Source organism: Schistocerca nitens, chromosome 4 (genome assembly GCF_023898315.1).
Source record: "Schistocerca nitens isolate TAMUIC-IGC-003100 chromosome 4, iqSchNite1.1, whole genome shotgun sequence".
Taxonomy (NCBI): Eukaryota; Metazoa; Arthropoda; class Insecta; order Orthoptera; family Acrididae; genus Schistocerca; species Schistocerca nitens.
In genome coordinates this window covers 85,905,152-85,925,002 of record NC_064617.1, presented here as the reverse complement: position 1 = coordinate 85,925,002, position 19,851 = coordinate 85,905,152, and the positions used below count along the sequence as shown (strand labels likewise).

Sequence of the window (19,851 nt, the reverse complement as noted above, 5' to 3'; positions counted from 1 at the left end):
TGGCGCAGCTTTTCCATTTGCTGAAATGTGTTTTCCCGCACGCTACACGACTGCCGGCTGTAGAATAGCCGTACTTGTTCGTATTTTGTCTACTAGCAGCGGCGGAGTCGTAGGACCATCAGACATCAGCTGTCGGGACTGTGATGAGCAGAAAGGGCCTCATTCTAGCGCTCGAATGGCAGTATGAATTTGATTTATATTACCTCCACACGAAACATCAGGCAATCGCCAATGAGGTTTCTTTATGTTGAAAGGGAGGTATTACAAGAACAATAAAGCCAAACTTATCATAATTTAACATGGACAAAACTGTGTCAGTCAGCTTTACAGCTGCTACCTCTTTGCAAGAATAACAACGAAGGGATGGAAGAAAATTTCTTTCACGATTTTCTAATATCTACGGGGAATGGTTTTATTTTGTACAAGGGTGTCACTAAGCAAAAGATATCTCTAGAGGAATTTGTAAAGAAAAGTTTTCATCAACCTTGCAGATGCAGAAGGAAGTATTCGATCATTGCAACCAACACCAACAACTAGCCGAGGTAGAAATTTTGGTCGGTATTTTCCCAAAAAGATACCACCCACAGTCAAGAAAGTAAACGCCACACGCTACTGTAAAATGTGCACTCCCAAAGCAAAGAAAGAGACTGGAAAGCTGGTAAGGAAAGAAAACAGATGGTGGTAGAAAGTTTGCAGTGTTGGACATGCTGTACCACATTGTTTTCAAGAGTACCATTTGGAAGTAATTGTGTATAAATTATATTTAATCAATTTTTGTCATAAATATGCACTTGTGAAACTATTTTTGTTTTTATTTCTACTTGAAATCCTTGTAGTCAAATGTAAAACTTTTTCCGGAGGGGAAGGTTTCTCCTGTTTTTGGCAAAGCTAACACACTAGTAGTGATGCAAACATATATATCAGCAAGTAGATTTCCTAATCTTTAAACTGTGGGGTGTAAAATGGTATGTGTCTCTAAGTTGCTTGTCTGTTGTGCAATTATTCCGTAAATTTACTAGAAAATCTCCAGTTCACCTACGCAGTGAAGACGAGTGACAACAGTGTTGAATATGTTAAGATTTCACAAATGTAAACCGTGCTGTCCAAATTATCTACTATGCGACCAGAGGTGATCGTGTTTTGTACTCAGAGGCACCCCTTACAGTCACGCAATGTGCTAGGCGCGTATGACACGAATGCAGTCTACCAACGTACGCCTTCCTTGGCTCAAAAACGGTTCAAATGGCTCTGAGCACTATGGGACTTAAGTTCTAAGGTCATCAGTCCCCTAGAACTTAGAACTACTTAAACCTAACTAACCTAAGGACATCACACACATCCATGCCCGAGGCAGGATTCGAACCTGCGACCGTAGCGATCGCGCGGCTCCAGACTGTAGCGCCTAGAACCGCTCGGCCACCCGGCCGGCCCTTCCTTGGCGTCTACACGTACAGATATCCTACGCACAACGAGGACTCCTCTTAAAAGACGACGTGGTGTCACTTGTGTGTCCACTGTTCCCGGTGACGCACCTCTGTCGACGCGCAGCTCTCAGCTGCCCCGTCAAGAGTAGCAGCCGCAATGGTCACCTAGCAGATAGTCTGTCGTTCTGTAGACGTATTCCTATTCTCCATGTAACACTTACTTTCATTTCCTAGCTCAAGAAACTTGAAACATGGGATTAATATGTCTGTCCTCTCGAGCGCTAGACGTGTGGGCTGACTGATACCTTTCATGGTGTTGATTGTTGCCCCCAGCAACCCATTGATTCCATATTTGAATCAATGTCGTGGGATGCCAAAAAATTCCGACAGCAGTAGTGCAGAGTGATAAAATGCAGTCCCAGTCTTACAATTGTGCCTCTGTCGGATTCCGACAAGTGCTGGCAGGCGTTCGTGCTGTTTACACGAAGCGTAAATTTATTTTCTCACGAACAACCAAAACTGAAGTGCAATATCTGAATGAGAAATTAGCTTCGGAACTTTTTATTGTTTAAATAATTTATGAGCGGCGTTCCGTAACTAATGTAGCCTATTTTTTTATGAATGCAGGTTGGTTTCATTCACGATTCCAAAACACCATATCATTCCCCATTGTTTTGGATATCAAACCCTGTTTCCCAACTTAATCTCCGTTCAGTGCGACGGCCTAACGCCACCTTACTGGCAGCGTACCACTCCACTGGTCGACGTCGGAGCCAACGTCTTGCTCCACCAAAAACCTCCCCATCACCCACCCACTGTTTCACACGGAGTGCATCCTCTGTTGGGCCAGACAGATGGAAATCGAAAGGTGAGAGATCCAGGCTATAGGGTGGATGAGGAAGAACAGTCAAATCAGGTTTTGTGAGCCCCTTCCACGTGCGCAGAGTTGTGAGAGGCTTTGCTTCGTCATGGACAAGGCGAAACCCGTTTGAATTTTTCTGGCGGCGAACGCACTGAAGTTCTTTCTTCACCGTCTCACAGCGGGCAGGCACGAGGAAGATCGGATAGGTTTACGTGATCTTGTTGTGATGTTGATAGACGCATATCCCAACGGCTCACCGTGCTTTTGTACAATGCCAGGCAGATACACTCCTAGAAATGGAAAAAAGAACACATTGACACCGGTGTGTCAGACCCACCATACTTGCTTCGGACACTGCGAGAGGGCTGTACAAGCAATGATCACACGCACGGCACAGCGGACACACCAGGAACCGCGGTGTTGGCCGTCGAATGGCGCTAGCTGCGCAGCATTTGTGCACCGCCGCCGTCAGTGTCAGCCAGTTTGCCGTGGCATACGGAGCTCCTTCGCAGTCTTTAACACTGGTAGCATGCCGAGACAGCGTGGACGTGAACCGTATGTGCAGTTGACGGACTTTGAGCGAGGGCGTATAGTGGGCATGCGGGAGGCCGGGTGGACGTACCGCCGAATTGCTCAACACGTGGGGCGTGAGGTCTCCACAGTACATCGATGTTGTCGCCAGTGGTCGGCGGAAGGTGCACGTGCCCGTCGACCTGGGACCGGACCGCAGCGACGCACGGATGCACGCCAAGACCGTAGGATCCTACGCAGTGCCGTAGGGGACCGCACCGCCACTTCCCAGCAAATTAGGGACACTGTTGCTCCTGGGGTATCGGCGAGGACCATTCGCAACCGTCTCCATGAAGCTGGGCTACGGTCCCGCACACCGTTAGGCCGTCTTCCGCTCACGCCCCAACATCGTGCAGCCCGCCTCCAGTGGTGTCGCGACAGGCGTGAATGGAGGGACGAATGGAGACGTGTCGTCTTCAGCGATGAGAGTCGCTTCTGCCTTGGTGCCAATGATGGTCGTATGCGTGTTTGGCGCCGTGCAGGTGAGCGCCACAATCAGGACTGCATACGACCGAGGCACACAGGGCCAACACCCGGCATCATGGTGTGGGGAGCGATCTCCTACACTGGCCGTACACCACTGGTGATCGTCGAGGGGACACTGAATAGTGCACGGTACATCCAAACCGTCATCGAACCCATCGTTGTACCATTCCTAGACCGGCAAGGGAACTTGCTGTTCCAACAGGACAATGCACGTCCGCATGTATCCCGTGCCACCCAACGTGCTCTAGAAGGTGTAAGTCAACTACCCTGGCCAGCAAGATCTCCGGATCTGTCCCCCATTGAGCATGTTTGGGACTGGATGAAGCGTCGTCTCACGCGGTCTGCACGTCCAGCACGAACGCAGGTCCAACTGAGGCGCCAGGTGGAAATGGCATGGCAAGCCGTTCCACAGGACTACATCCAGCATCTCTACGATCGTCTTCATGGGAGAATAGCAGCCTGCATTGCTGCGAAAGGTGGATATACACTGTACTAGTGCCGACATTGTGCATGCTCTGTTGCCTGTGTCTATGTGCCTGTGGTTCTGTCAGTGTGATCATGTGATGTATCTGACCCCAGGAATGTGTCAATAAAGTTTCCCCTTCCTGGGACAATGAATTCACGGTGTTCTTATTTCAATTTCCAGGAGTGTATATTCGACTACGTCCCACAACAAATTCCACATTTTTCTCAACCGAAATTTGTCGATAAAATTTCTTTGTGTTACTTATAGAACGCAACACGTAGATGGCATTACTCTCACTTACATGGTGCGGCTGTACAGCAATGCCAATCATTTCCGTAACCAAGTGCGTAGAACACGTCATTTCGATCTGACGTTTCTTACACGCCACCTTCATTAACTTGTGACTGGCTGTGTCACAATCACTCTAGTGCCGCCATTGTTAATAGAATTGCTCCTCATTTATGCGGTTTCTCGTAAACCACACATCTACATCCGTACTCTATAAACCACTGTGAGGAGTATGGCAAGGAGTGCTTCCCCTTACACCCATATTAAGGTTTCTCTAGTTCCCTTCGCGTATGGAGCGCGGGAGAAATTAATTTGATCTTGGCGTTGCAATCAGTGCAAGAACGGTACGAAGGAGGTTTGATTCCTCATTGGAACTTGGAGTTTTGTAATAGTTTTTCGCGGAATAGTTTCCAACTATCTTCACGTATCTGCCAGCTCTTGTTTCTTCTACATTTTCATAACGCTATGTCGTCCATCAAAGAAACATGTGACCATTGGTGTTGCCCATCCATGCATGCGTTCAATATCCCCTGCCAGTCATATTTGGTATGGTTCCCATATATTTGAGCAGAATGCTAGAATGGGCCACACAAGTGTTTTTTTATGCAGTATCCTTTGTACCCCGCATTTCCTGCCTATGAAGCCACCATAGCCAGATAGCAACAGTTGTGCGCTTATGAGACGATTTAAAGAGTGAGAAATAGAAGAGATGAATTTAAACGTGCAGTTATTTCAGCCGTTTCTGGGTGTAAAGGTACTTTGGATCAGACACAACCACTTCGTGATGGATAATATTAGGTACAAGAACGTTTGGAAATTAGTTACTGTTTCACCTGACATAGCGTTTACTTTTTTACAATAAAATTCCAGGGAAAAAATCTATAAATGTCAAATGTAGTAGATGAAGTGAATGTGGATAAAAGCTAAGAAAACACTACTTCAGAGCGAGTAGGCCAACAAATTGTTCCCCACAGAGCTTAGGTTAGCATTGTTGGGTTAAATCTTTGTGTATTTAACTATTCTGATTCAATAATATTTGAAATAAATTGCAGAAATTGTTGGAACATTCTTAACTATCTGAAAATGCGCTCTGGATCATTTTTGAGCTGTTGTTAGAACTGCTAAAAGTAGAGGCATCGTGGACAGCCTTCATTCAAAGTATGCATCCATGGCTGTTTTTCGTTCTCCTTGTCCATAATCACATTTTTGACATGAATGAATCACTGTAACTGTCATAAAACGATGCAGAGACCAACGTTTTCGCATCGCACATGGCAATTAATCCACTCGACTAGCTACGTGTACAGCCGCAGGACAACGGTTCCTGGCGAGAAACGAGATGCGATATGCCAGCACCGAGTGTGCAGCGTAAACTTAACCAAAGAAATTGTCTGGATATGAATCAAAAAATTCGGTAATAAAGCTGCATAATTCGGATAAAATTCTCAATCTTTGTACAGCTGATTCCGTCATCGTCCTCAGGGGTAAACCTACCGACCTGCGGGATCGTCCAAGTGATCCACTTAACATGCTAAATAACCGTCACGCATCTGAGTGTGCCCCCGAGATCGATGAAACTTATTAAGATTTTATCTAATCTCCTCTTTTTTATAACAGAATCCCAATATGACGCCCCATGGACGAAAAATTCTTCTTTCCAATTGTATTTCAAGCTCGTGCTTGAGGCAACGTTCAACCTCGTTCGATTTATTCGGCACGTTTCACTTTACGTGTACGGTGTGCCCAGCGCAACAATGTGGACTGTTCGCCCTACATAGATGCTGTCGCTTTCATAGGAGGCTTTCCATTTTCGGTTTTTGGAGTCAGCAGTGTTCTGATTGGTTGGATGTGCCCCGCCATGATTTCCTCTCCTGTGCCAATCTCTTCATCCCAGGGTGGCACTTCCATCCTACGTCATGAGTTATTTGTTGGATGTATCCCAGTCACTCTCTTGCTTTTCAGTTTTTTCCTTCTAAATTTTACTCTCCCATGGACGTTATTCCATGATCCTATCATTCTACACCATCTTCTTGTCAGTGTTCCCCAAACATTCCTATCTTCGCCGATTCTGCGGGGAACCTTCACATTCCTGACGTTATGAGTCCACCTAATTTTCCAAATTCTTCTGTAGCACCACATCTCAAACGCTTCGATTCGCTTCTGTTCCGGTTACCCCACATCCATGATTCACTGCATCACAATGCTGTCCTCCAAACATTTATACTCAGAAGTTTCTTCCTCAAATTAAGGCCTATGATTGATCCCAGTAGACTTCTCTTGAGCGGAAGTGCCCTCTTTACCTGTGCTGGTCTCCTTTTCATGTCCTCCTTGTTTCATCCGTTATGGTACGGTTATGGTTATTTTGCTTCCCAGGTAAAGAATCCCTAAATTTGGTCTACTCCGTTACCACCTATTTTGACACTACTTTTCTCGCCATTCTTATTTCTGCCACTTCTCGTTACCTTTGACTTTTTCCGGTTTACTCTCAGTACATATTTTGTACTCAATGGACTGCTGATTCCATTGAAGAGATCGTGTAATTCCTCTTGACTTTCACTGAGGATATGAATGTTATCAGTGAATGTTAACGTTCATATCGCTTTACACCGAATCTTTTTCACCATTGCTTCTTCGCTGTATAAACTGAACCGTAGGGGGACTACATCATTGTCTCGCACACTTTTTAATTCGAGTACTTCGTTCTTGGTCTTCTATTATTATTGGCTCTTGGAAGTAGTAAATATTATATATAATTCGTATTTCCCTACAGCTTACTTCTATTTCTCTCAGAGTATCTGAGACGTACGTCGTCTTTAACTAGTCATAACGTATCGCGTATCTTCGATTCGGAATACCGGTCTCAATCCATATGTCTGGAAATGCGTCCTGCTTTCCTGGTCGTCGCCGCACAGATCGAGAGGTAAGCTGCCGGTTATGGCATGGAGAACCACGCCTCGGTGGTAAGCAAAAACGGCTTCAGTGTCTATCCTGATATTGCCATTTTTCCTGAACGCGAACCTCAAATACTGAAGTTCCCCAGTAGATGGTCGTCAGCAGGAATCATCTTAGCAGTGTGTAACAACATGTTGAAAAACAGCTTTTGTTTGCACAAAATGGCGAAGATTATTTGCATACACCTACCTGTCGCCTTCAACCTGTCTCATATAGCGGACCAGATCAGATACTAAACAAATATGCCCCAACTGAAGACAGCAATTACAGTGAAAGAACATGTATCAAGCAGGAACTTTCACGACTCAATTAGAGCGAAAGAAAGTTTTGATACTCTAAATTTCCAAGCCGAAGCTGTGTCAGAAAAAGGTGTGTAACTTTAGTCGACGGGGACCAGAGCAGACTTTATTAGCCACGATCATTAAACGAGAACGAACCGCCATAATTCATCGATCATTTGTCCCAGTAACGGAATGGGGAAGTGACACGGCCTCGACAGTTAACAGAGGAATCATTGGTACTCAGTGTAAAGTGAAGCGATGCGTGCTGATGCGTCGCTGTGTTACCTAGGGGCAACAAGGCCACAAAGTAATTGAGAACACTCACAAAACAGCGAATAATGCGCGCCTTGCTCGGATTAGTGCGTACAAAAAACGAAAGATGGAAAGAAGAATTAGTTTACCGTATTGTCGACGTCGAGGTCATTAGAGATGAAGCGCAAGCTCGGTCTGGGATAAGATGGAGAAGGAAATCACCCCTGTCCTTTCAAAAATGCAATTTAGGGACAGCACGGCAAACATACACCTGAATGGAAATGAGTCACCGGTGTCCCCAACGTGAATCTGCTCCAGTAACCATTCGGAAGGTTCTTACAGCAAACAAGTTTAGAGACGCAAGACAGTACACTACTGAGCTGTACATTTAGGGGCAACGATCAGATCAATATCAAAAACAATAAAATCAGTAATTAGGTATAATAGCTGCAATCGAAGTATGGTAAAAGAATTAACAGTAGAAGTATTAGCAGAAATTGTTAAAGTAGGATGTTCGAGGCGGTGGTGGCAGTGAATTAACTACAACTGTAGACTAGTAAGAATAATCGTGAAGTTGCTAGTTGTAGATGTTCTTCGTGTGACAACAACAGCAATAGCAGATAAGAAAGCTAAATGGAAGGTCAGGAAAACGAATACACTATAGTGACAGTACATGGTACTTCTTCTGTGACAGAATGTAGGAATGAAATTACAAAGAAATGAATACCCTTAGCTGCATACAGACGTTAATATAAGTCGACGGGGACAGTTCAAAATGTGTGCGTCGACCGGCACTCGAACCCGTGATCTCCTGCTTATATGACAGAAGTTCTACCCATCTGAGCCACTGCAGTGGGACTGCAGGGACTTATCTGTGGCACGCCTCCCGTGAGACCCACATTCGCAACTTATTGTCCCGCACTATATTTCTAGTGCCCCTGCCCATCATACTCATTCCTCGCGGCTTCACTGCCGACTCCTGTAAGAGTTCGGGCTCTGTTTATGCATCCGCACAGAAAAACATGGTCCAATGGCCGGTGAGCCTTAACTATATACACTCCTGGAAATTGAAATAAGAACACCGTGAATTCATTGTCCCAGGAAGGGGAAACTTTATTGACACATTCCTGGGGTCAGATACATCACATGATCACACTAACAGAACCACAGGCACATAGACACAGGCAACAGACATGCACAGTGTCGGCACTAGTACAGTGTATATCCACCTTTAGCAGCAATGCAGGCTGCTATTCTCCCATGGAGACGATCGTAGAGATGCTTGATGTAGTCCTGTGGAACGGCTTGCCATGCCATTTCCACCTGGCGCCTCAGTTGGACCAGCGTTCGTGCTGGACGTGCAGACCGCGTGAGACGACGCTTCATCCAGTCCCAAACATGCTCAATGGGGGACAGATCCGGAGATCTTGCTGGCCAGGGTAGTTGACTTACACCTTCTAGAGCACGTTGGGTGGCACGGGATACATGCGGACGTGCATTGTCCTGTTGGAACAGCAAGCTCCCTTGCCGGTCTAGGAATGGTAGAACGATGGGTTCGATGACGGTTTGGATGTACCGTGCACTATTCAGTGTCCCCTCGACGATCACCAGTGGTGTACGGCCAGTGTAGGAGATCGCTCCCCACACCATGATGCCGGGTGTTGGCCCTGTGTGCCTCGGTCGTATGTAGTCCTGATTGTGGCGCTCACCTGCACGGCGCCAAACACGCATACGACCATCATTGGCACCAAGGCAGAAGCGACTCTCATCGCTGAAGGCGACACGTCTCCATTCGTCCCTCCATTCACGCCTGTCGCGACACCACTGGAGGCGGGCTGCACGATGTTGGGGCGTGAGCGGAAGACGGCTTAACGGTGTGCGGGACCGTAGCCCAGCTTCATGGAGACGGTTGCGAATGGTCCTCGCCGATACCCCAGGAGCAACAGTGTCCCTAATTTGCTGGGAAGTAGCGGTGCGGTCCCCTACGGCACTGCGTAGGATCCTACGGTCTTGGCGTGCATCCGTGCGTCGCTGCGGTCCGGTCCCAGGTCGACGGGCACGTGCACCTTCCGCCGACCACTGGCGACAACATCGATGTACTGTGGAGACCTCACGCCCCACGTGTTGAGCAATTCGGAGGTACGTCCACCCGGCCTCCCGCATGCCCACTATACGCCCTCGCTCAAAGTCCGTCAACTGCACATACGGTTCACGTCCACGCTGTCGCGGCATGCTACCAGTGTTAAAGACTGCGATGGAGCTCCGTATGCCACGGCAAACTGGCTGACACTGACGGCGGCGGTGCACAAATGCTGCGCAGCTAGCGCCATTCGACGGCCAACACCACGGTTCCTGGTGTGTCCGCTGTGCCGTGCGTGTGATCATTGCTTGTACAGCCCTCTCGCAGTGTCCGGAGCAAGTATGGTGGGTCGGACACACCGGTGTCAATGTGTTCTTTTTTCCATTTCCAGGAATATATATATATATATATATATATATATATATATATATATATATATACGAAGATGGTATCTGTTCTTTCGGACATGTCCGAAAGCCGCGAGTAATGAGTATGCTGGGCAGAGGCACTATGAATATAGTGCGGGACAATAAGTTGCGAATGTGGGTCTCACGGGAGGCGTGCGGATGGTAAGTCCCTGCAGTCGCGCTATCCTCTGTGTCTTCGGTGGCTCAGATGGACAGAGCGTCAGCAACGTAAGTAGGCGATTCCGCGATCGAGTCCCGGTCGGAGCACACATTTTCAACTGTCCCCGTTGAGTTACGCCAACGCCAGTATGCAGCTAATGGTATTCATTTCATTGTAATTTCATTCTAACGAGCTACATGGTCACAGATAGTATCTGCTCCTTCGGACATGTCCGAAACAACAGATACCATCTTCATATATAGAATGTAGGAAGTCTGTTCTAGAAGACAGACGTGCACTGTATGTGACTGACGCCCGCTGTGCTGTGGTGTTGTCTGCCCGCAGCACGCTGCCCCTGGCGGTCGAGTGGATGCAGTACCTGTCCTGGCTCATGTACGCCAACGAAGCGCTCTCCGTCGTCCAATGGGAAGGCGTCACAAACATCAGTAAGTTTCACTACGATTCTACACACTTTACCAACCCACCATAACCTTTAGTAGTTACTGTCCGGCTACAAAGCACTGGAGGAACTTTGACAGACTAACAAATACTGCATTACTTCCTTTGCTAAACGAAATAAAACTTGTGATTAATAGTTTACCATGTACAGGGTGGATCACTTAAAACTTGCCCCACAAATGTTACGGAAATTAAAAGTGCTATTAATGTGTGTTTTTCACAGAATGGATTGTTAGTCATGGGCTCTTATGTCAATAAACGGATTGTAACAACACTCCGAAAGTGTATTTTTTGTACAACCATGCACTTTTTAAAACAGAATTCTGCCTATTGACATTGTTGTTGTTGCTGTGGTCTTCAGTCTTGAGACTGGTTTGATTCAGATCTCCATGCTACTCTTTCCTGTGCAAGCTTCTTCATCTCCCAATACGTACTGCAACCCACATCCTTCTGAATCTGTTTAGTGTATTCATCTTTTGGTCTATCTCTACGATTTTTACCCTCCACGCTGCCCTCCAATACTAAATTGGTGATCCCTTGATGCCTCAGAACATGTCGTACCAACCGATCCCTTCTTCTAGCCAAGTTGTCCACAAACTTCTCTTCTCCCCAATCCTATTCAGTACCTCCTAATTAGTTATGTGATCTACCCATCTAATCTTCAGCATTCTTCTGTAGCACCACATTTCAAAAGCTTCTATTCTCTTCTCGTCCAAACTATTTATCGTCCATGTTTCACTTCCATACAAGGCTACACTCCATACAAATACTATCAAAAACGACTTCCTGACACTTAAATATATCTTAAATCTATACTCGATGTTAACAAATTTCTCTTCTTTAGAAACGCTTTCTTGCCACTGCCAGTCTACATTTTATATCCTCTCTACTTCGACCATCTTCAGTTATTTTGCTCCACAATTAAAAAAACCCCTTTACTACTTTAAGTTTCTCATTTCCTTATCTAATTCCCTCAGCATCACCCGATTTAATTCGACTACATTCCATTATCCTCGTTTTTCTTTTGTTGATGTTCATCTTATATCCTCCTTTCAAGACACTGTCCATTCCGTTCAACTGCTCTTCCAAGTCCTTTGCTGTCTCTGACAGAATTACAATGTCATCGGTGAACTTCAAAGTTTTTATTTCTTCTCCATGGATTTTAATACCTACTCGTAATTTTTCTTTTGTTTCCTTTACTGCTTGCTCAATATACAAATTGAATAACATCGGGGAGAGGCTACAACCCTGTCTCGCTTCTATTGATATTAACAAACTATAAGTAAGGTAAATTATAAAGTCTGTTTGTTGCTGGATTCTAGTGCGAGTCGTTTACGAGATATCGTACTTTGAAAAGTTTCCACACCAACACTTGTACAGTACCTGTGGTACCACACATTAAAGATGTAAGACAGCCTGATTGGAAGGCGGTGGGCGTGAACGAACCATTAGGAAGATTTTAAGTATTATGGCTTTTATTGGCCACTTTTGCCTTCTAAAGGGTCCCATAGGCAGGCCTAGGGAGGTGAGAGTGAGCCAGAGCCTAGTCAGGGGCGAACCATAGTTGGCATAGTTAAGGAAAAGCGGTGTCTGGAAAGACAAAGTCCGTGGCGCCGCAGCACCGGGAAGGGCAGGAGATGTTGACTGCTACAGGGCGCGCAATTGAGAGACAGAGCCGCAGTGGCGGGCGGCTGGGTACATCCAACACGGCCACGCGGCTTCCTCCGCCCTGATTGGTCAGAAGTCGAGGAACCCGTGGGGGCAGCATGGAAATTTCCAGAGCGTGGCCTGGTCAGCGTCGCATAGACGGCGTTACTTTGTCAGCGCACGGGGGAAGCACGTGATCGAGATGCTTGCTGACTTGCTGTTGCCAGACGGTGGGATGGAAAAATTACAGGCATCCGACGCTGCTGGCTACGGCTTGAGAAGAAAGTGACTTTTGAAATTGAATAAGAAGTAAAATAAATCCCCTACTATCGGGCTACTATCTGGCTCATCCTTGCAAAGAACAACAAAAGTGCATAAGCTAGTTGTGTTGATTCTGACCAGTAACAAGACAATTGACCATCATATGTTGTGTTCAAAATGACCACCGCCAGCGGTAATACATGCTTCCAGTCTGCACACGTGCTAGCATTTTAGCGGACACGTCCCAGCAGGTTGCAGTAACTCGTCGTTGCATATCATCGCATGTAATTGGTATGTTCTTTTAGACAGACTCTTTTAACTTTCGCCACAGAGAAAAGTCTACAGGCGTCAAATCCGGCGAACTGGCCGGCCAAGTTATAGGTCCTCTGCATACAATCCATCGTTTTGGAAACAATTTGTGAAGAAATACTATGGTCCTTGTGGCGAAATAAATAAAAAACATTTTACATTTTTATTTCCACATCATTGTTGATTTAATCAGAGTTCTCACCTTAGACGTAGAATTAGTCCTTCTGCCACAATATTAATTCATTAGTCGCCATCGATGTTCTTCTCTTTGTTGACCGTGTGTACCATCATGAGTCGGCATCGGTTCACTTCACAAAGACGGTGGAAACCAAGGAATCCAATGCTACGTCGCTATAAATAATTTTCGTAACACTTCGATACTTTTAACTATTTTTTATTCACAACACAATAAGACTTGCTGTGCTCGTCGCACAAACCATAATTACTAACTACATGGCTGCCTTTCCGCACAGTCCAAAAATCACGTCCATCCTCCACAAGGCAATAATCGAAAGTGTCCCTTAGCTCCTTGGAGTATCAAACAAAAGAGAATCCAATGTGAACTTTACAAAGATTATAATATAACATGCCTCTCAATTTATCTTTGGCGCAGCTTTTAAGATATTGTATGTCTCTGCATAGGAATGTGTCATTACATCCTTGTGGCACTGTGAGTTGGACAGCCATCACGTTGGTATCACAGGTTTCTCCTAGACTGCAGAGGAACGTCTTCTAGCATCTGTGGAAGATGGTCTGTTAGGAGGCTGCAATACTTGTGCACGTTCGGTGTTCCGTCTATGAAAAACGGGTCTATGAGTTGATTGTGCACCACTCCATGGCTCTGATGTTCCACCTGACGACGGCAACGGGCATTGTCAACAGACCAGTAGTGCATGTTTCGGCGGCATACCTGGCTATGATTGGTATATGTGGCTCCATGACTAAATGAGATACATTGATACATCTGGAGTATCCTGTAGTAATGTCCAAGTACAGGATTGTCATAATCCATGCAGCTCTTGATGGAGAGAGATGCAATAACGACAGAAATGGAACCTATGTCGATGGAGAATGCGTAGACAGTTGCCTGACTCATGCCACTTCCTCGTGCGATTGCACGGGAGCTAACGTGCGGATCAACAGTAACAGCAGCAAGAACGTTAATTTCCCCCTCTTCTGTCGTCACTTGTTCCTCCTGTTACGTTGTCTAAGTGCTACACTACTACTTTCGCGTATGTTCTTGAAGAGGTTGATAAATAACTGCCGAGATGGTTCATTTATATTGGGACATCTTGCCGCGTACACAGTACAAGAACGAACTGCGTTCTTCGTACACTCTCCATACACCACAAGCACGTCGGCTCTTCCTGCATTGGTAAATCCCATGGTCCACTCACGACCAACTTTTTGGACTGACAGAAATAACTGATCTACAAGCCGCAGCCGTGCGGGATTAGCCGAGCGGTCTAGGGCGCTGCAGTCCTGGACTGTGCGGCTCATCCCGGCGGAGGTTCGAGTACTCCCTCGGGCATGGGTGTGTGTGTGTTTGTCCTTAGGATAATTTAGTTTAAGTAGTGTGTAAGCTTAGGGACTGATGACCTTAGCAGTTAAGTCCCATAAGATTTCACACACATTTGAACATTTTACAAGCCGCAGTGCACCCAAGGAATACGAAAGCACACTGTAAGCAAATATAACAACAACAGGTCAACGACTGTTGTCACATTTTCTGTTACAGCCTTGCAAATGCGTTATTAACTATCAAAGAAAATCTGCAATAAAAGTAAACGGGGTGGGCAAAAGTACGGAACCACCAAAAACACGGTACACATGCCCTACCTAATTCGCTGTAGGAAACCCAATGGGACTGATGACCATAGATGTTAAGTCCCATAGTGCTGAGAGCCATTTGAAACCCTATGGTTTTCAAAACCGCTTCCAGTCGTCTCAGAAAGGATAAGTACTGGTCCCATAAGGTTTTCAAGGGAATCTTATACCATTCCCCTTGAAAAATAGTGCCAACTTCCCGTTACGATAATGGAGGTGGATGGCGGTCACGCACTCCACACTTGACCAAAAGGGCTCAATAATATGGAGTTCTGCTTACCGTGTGGCCAGCACAGATGTGCGATTAATCGTCGTACTCAGAAATTCAGTCCCGCACGATTTGAACAGTGTAAACAGGGACCCTGCCGTCATTGAACACAGCGTCACCGCTGGGAAACATTGTGACATCTGATTTCGCTGGACAGAGCGGATCAGGTTATTATTGTGGAAAGGGGCCAAAATCAGTTACTGTGTGTTGCACAAAGCATACAAACTTTATTTTCCTAAAACGCTTAATCACACATGCGCTTAAAAGCATTCAAAGACAATCAGCTGAAGGCCCGAACACAAGTTATTAAAATTTCCCTGAGGAATACACACAGCTGAAGGCCATACAAGGGGAGGCCGCCAATTGTGAAATTCATATTCGATTCATACTGCGCATAATAAAAGCTCATGGCCAGATGTCTAATGTGGCAAAGCACCAAGATGCACTTCTCAGCCGTTGTCGAGAAAATCGACAGTTAAAAGAAACCGTTGCGGTGAAATACTCTCTACGATTAATAATTTTCTACAGCGCCGTGGCGCAGCGGTAAGCGCTCGGGTTCGTAATCCGAAGGTCCCCGCATCGAATCTCGCGCCATGCAATTTTTTTTGTTATTAGTTTTTTGTAATTCAAATATATATATATAAACTATTAATGAATTGCTTATGCATGTTGGTGAAGGCGGATCGCTCTCCAATTGTACCGCCTCCATTTTTCCGTTTTTTAACAGGGTGTACCAAAGCTCTGCCGTCCGCACTGATTTCCGACGATATAAGTTGCGCTAGGGACCGCATCTACCTTCTTTGGAAGTTAGCAGGCAACTACGCTGTTATGCGGCGGCTCGTTTCGACCCATTCAACATCTGCCCTTCAAGTGTATCGAGCGAGTAACGGAGTTTATATTTCATACCTGCCACAGCAAATTTGTGTTCGTGGGGTCTATTCTAATTCGAACGTTTGACTTACGCTATACGTATTCGTTTCGGAATATCGTTTCTACGTCTTCCGTTAACTATAGGTGGTTAACATTATGAAGACAATTAATAACATTTGTGAAATACAACTTTGTTTGCGGAAAACATAATGGTGTTCGAAGTCGCCAGTTTTTCCACGACAAACGACTTTCAACAACTTATTATATGCATAATTGTTGCAACTGATTGCCGGGAATTATATATATATATATATATATATATATATATATATATATATATATATATATATATATATATATATATATTTGAATTACAAAAAAACAAATACTAAAAAAAAAGTTGCACGGCGCGAGATTCGATCCGGAGACCTTCGAATTACGAACCCGAGCGCTTACCGCTGCGCCACGACGCTGTAAAGAACTATTAATCGTAGAGAGTATTTCACCGCAACGGTTTCTTTTAACTGTCAATTTTCTCGACAACGGCTGAGAAGTGCATCTTGGTGCTTTGCCACATTACAGCTCTGGCCATGAGCTTTTATTATGCGCAGTATGAATCCAATCTGAATTTCACAATTGGCGGCCTCCCCTTGTTAGTTACAAAAGTTTACATAACAACTCGGCTGAAGGCCACATACTGAACATAAAACAACTCAAGGCTTAAGGCCTGGATAATAATGATTTCCAATAGGAAAAATCTCCTTTTTTTTCAAAAAAATTAGTTTAAGCAAGAATTTTCAAAGTTTTAATTTAAGACAGCTGAAGGCCTCATCTTAACATTAAAACAAACTAAATTAATATACGGCTCAAGGCCTCGCACAGAACTTGAGACTAGAAGAAAATCACGATCTAACAACGACAGAACAGCGGTGCTCAGAAGTGGTCGAAGGGTCGGTCTGAGGAGGTAACTCCCGTAAGTGTAGGTGAGACAGGCAGCCAAAAGCCAGATTAAATAATCGGACGGCAACCCGACCCAGGGACGGCTGAAGGAGGCCAACAACCTAACCAAACCCCTTCCGCCCGACCAACGGCACGACAACGGAAAATATCAGCGAGGACGAAGATAAAAGCAGCACTACGTCTTCAAAATTGCCGTTTAAGTACCGCCAAGGGACAATAACCACTCAAAAATATGAACAACACCGAAGGCTGTCGAACTACACGTCGTGCCGGACAGCATCCACACGGCGAAGAAACACACACTCGCTCCTCCGTCCCAACGGACCGACTGCCTACTCCACTACGCAGACAGCATTCATAACTTCTCAGTGCAAATCACAGAAGCTACACACAGTTCCACGTCAACACTTGGACCAAGGACTCCGACAATCCGAAAACCAATCACTGTGGAACAACAAGGAGAAATCACAAGTCGACACACACTGAGTTTCCATAAGCGGTCGGCGACTAAATACATCTACATCTACATCCATACTCCGCAAGCCACCTGACGGTGTGTGGCGGAGGGTACCTTGAGTACCTCTATAGGTTCTCCCTTCTATTCCAGTCTCGTATTGTTCGTGGAAAGAAGGATTGTCTGTATGCCTCTGTGTGGGCTCTAATCTCTCTGATTTTATCCTCATGGTCTCTTCGCGAGATATACGTAGGAGGGAGCAATATACTGCTTGACTCTTCGGTGAAGGTATGTTCTCGAAACTTCAACAGAAGCCCGTACCGAGCTACTGAGCGTCTCTCCTACAAAGTCTTCCACTGGAGTTTATCTATCATCTCGGTAACACTTTCGCGATTACTAAATGATCCTGTAACGAAGCGCGCTGCTCTCCGTTGGATCTTCTCTATCTCTTCTATCAACCCTATATGGTACTGATCCCACACTGCTGAGCAGTATTCAAGCAGCGGGCGAACAAGCGTACTGTAACCTACTTCCTTTGTTTTCGGATTGCATTTCCTTAGGATTCGTCCAATGAATCTCAGTCTGGCATCTGCTTTACCGACGATCAACTTTATATGATCATTCCATTTTAAATCACTCCTAATGCGTACTCCCAGATAATTTATGGAATTAACTGCTTCCAGTTGCTGACCTGGTATATTGTAGCTAAATGATAAGGGATCTTTCTTTCTATGTATTCGCAGCACGTTACACTTGTCTACATTGAGATTCAATTGCCGTTCCCTGCACCATGCGTCAATTCGCTGCAGAGCCTGCATTTCAGTACAATTTTCCATTGTTACAACCTCTCGATATACCACAGCATCATCCGCAAAAGGCCTCAGTGAACTTCCGATGTCATCCACAAGGTCAATAGCAACGCTCCTACGACACTCCCCTGCGGCACACCTGAAATCACTCTTACTTCGGAAGACTTCTCTCCATTGAGAACGACATGCTGCTTTTTGTTATCTAGGAACTCTTCAATCCAATCACACAATTGGTCTGATAGTCCATATGCTCTTACTTTGTTCATTAAATACACGTCGTCCGATGAGACGACCGTCCGTACGACAAACCAAGGTCGTCCCCACTCAAGTTGTGTGTGTTCCGGCAACGGTCGGCCAAGTCATGGCTATCCGGAGCTCACTGCAGGTCCATCCCGACTCCCTTGATGTCCGTTCGGAATTCGGAGACACGGCGACCCTGGCACACTGGCTCGGACCCAACCATGCAGAGGTAACACTTCCCCATTGGCCACCCGACATCTCTGCACAAGGAAGGAACCGACCCACGACCGGCAAGATGATCAACCGACGAGGCCCAGAAACGGCAAAAGACCAAAAACAAGTCGTCCGATGAGGCGACCGACCGACCGACCAACCAACGGTCGTTCCCGCTCCAGGCTCCTTCTGTCGGGCAGTACATGTGTGTCGGCAGCGGTCACTGGCGCTGCGTCCCCACTCAACTCCGCCAGAGGACGATCCGGAAATACTAGCTGTCGCTCCAGAGATAGTACGACAGTGCACTTATCGATAAGCGTCGCTGCTGCCACTCAAGCAAACCAGCAACTTAGTGGCGCCAGTAAATCGAATAAGAAATGAGACGGCAGCACCGCAAAGAGAAGATGTTAAACAATAAACGGTACGAACACGAGCCGCACACGGTTCACATTGTACCATGCGATGGACCTCATCAACCAAAATTTTCGCGTAATCCTTCGTAGCAATCCTGTCTCCAGAGTAACCGTGGCGCCCATGGAATACCATGACATGGCTGCCCGAATAATCACCGAACCCCTGCCATGTTTCACTCTTGGGACTTAAACTCAGGCGGAAGTTGGAAACAGTATGGAACACACTCATCCGATCAAATGAGATTCTCCCATTTCTTCGTGGCCTCGGCACAACGTCACGGGCATTGCGCCGCTGATGAATGGTTTGGAATTCCACCTCGCCCTGGAATTCCGTCCTTTCGGAGCTTCCTTCGTGTTTCTTTGGCGCTGACAGGGTTTGTGAGTACGACATGGAGTTCTGCAGTGACTTCTGCAGGTGTAATCCATTTATAATTTACTCACAATGACCTTCAATGATCTTGTGTCACCATCAGACAAGACGCACTCTCGTCCACGTTGTGACTTAGCAGATGATATTTTTACGCTTTTCCTGTATGTGGTATAAATCTCCGATACCGAGACTCTTGAAACATCCAACACTTCGACTTCCTTGGTTACGGAAGACCCACCTTGTGAGCAAGAACGATTTGCCCAAGCTCTACGAGGGCTATTCGGAAAGTAAGGAGTGATAGGTCGCGAAATGGAAACCACAGTGAAAATGAAAACTGTTTTATTTGCAACAGTTAGCTACAACTTTCAGCTACTTACCTCCATAGTCGCCGATCCGACTTAGACGTTTGTCATAGCGTTGTACCAACTTTCCAGTACCCTCGTTATAGAAGGCAGCCGCCAGTGCTTTCCGCCAATTCTCTCCGTTGGCCTACAGCTCGTTGTTTGTACCAAATTGTTGTCTT

The 19,851-nt window shown here is 45.9% G+C and overlaps 1 protein-coding gene across 4 annotated transcripts in view; it reads left to right on the top strand.

Moving 5' to 3' along the window:
• The window catches only part of LOC126251689 (protein scarlet-like), a 327,742-nt gene that overhangs the window by 294,872 nt on the left and 13,019 nt on the right, over nt 1-19,851 (top strand). For all 4 annotated transcript variants that reach the window (XR_007545773.1, XR_007545771.1, XR_007545772.1 and 1 more), the window contains one exon: nt 10,574-10,674. Coding sequence is in view for 1 of the 4 variants with exons in the window: in XM_049952276.1 (XP_049808233.1) it covers nt 10,574-10,674 (101 nt within the window). In the remaining 3 variants the exon portion in view is untranslated. The remainder of the gene's footprint in view (nt 1-10,573; nt 10,675-19,851) is intronic.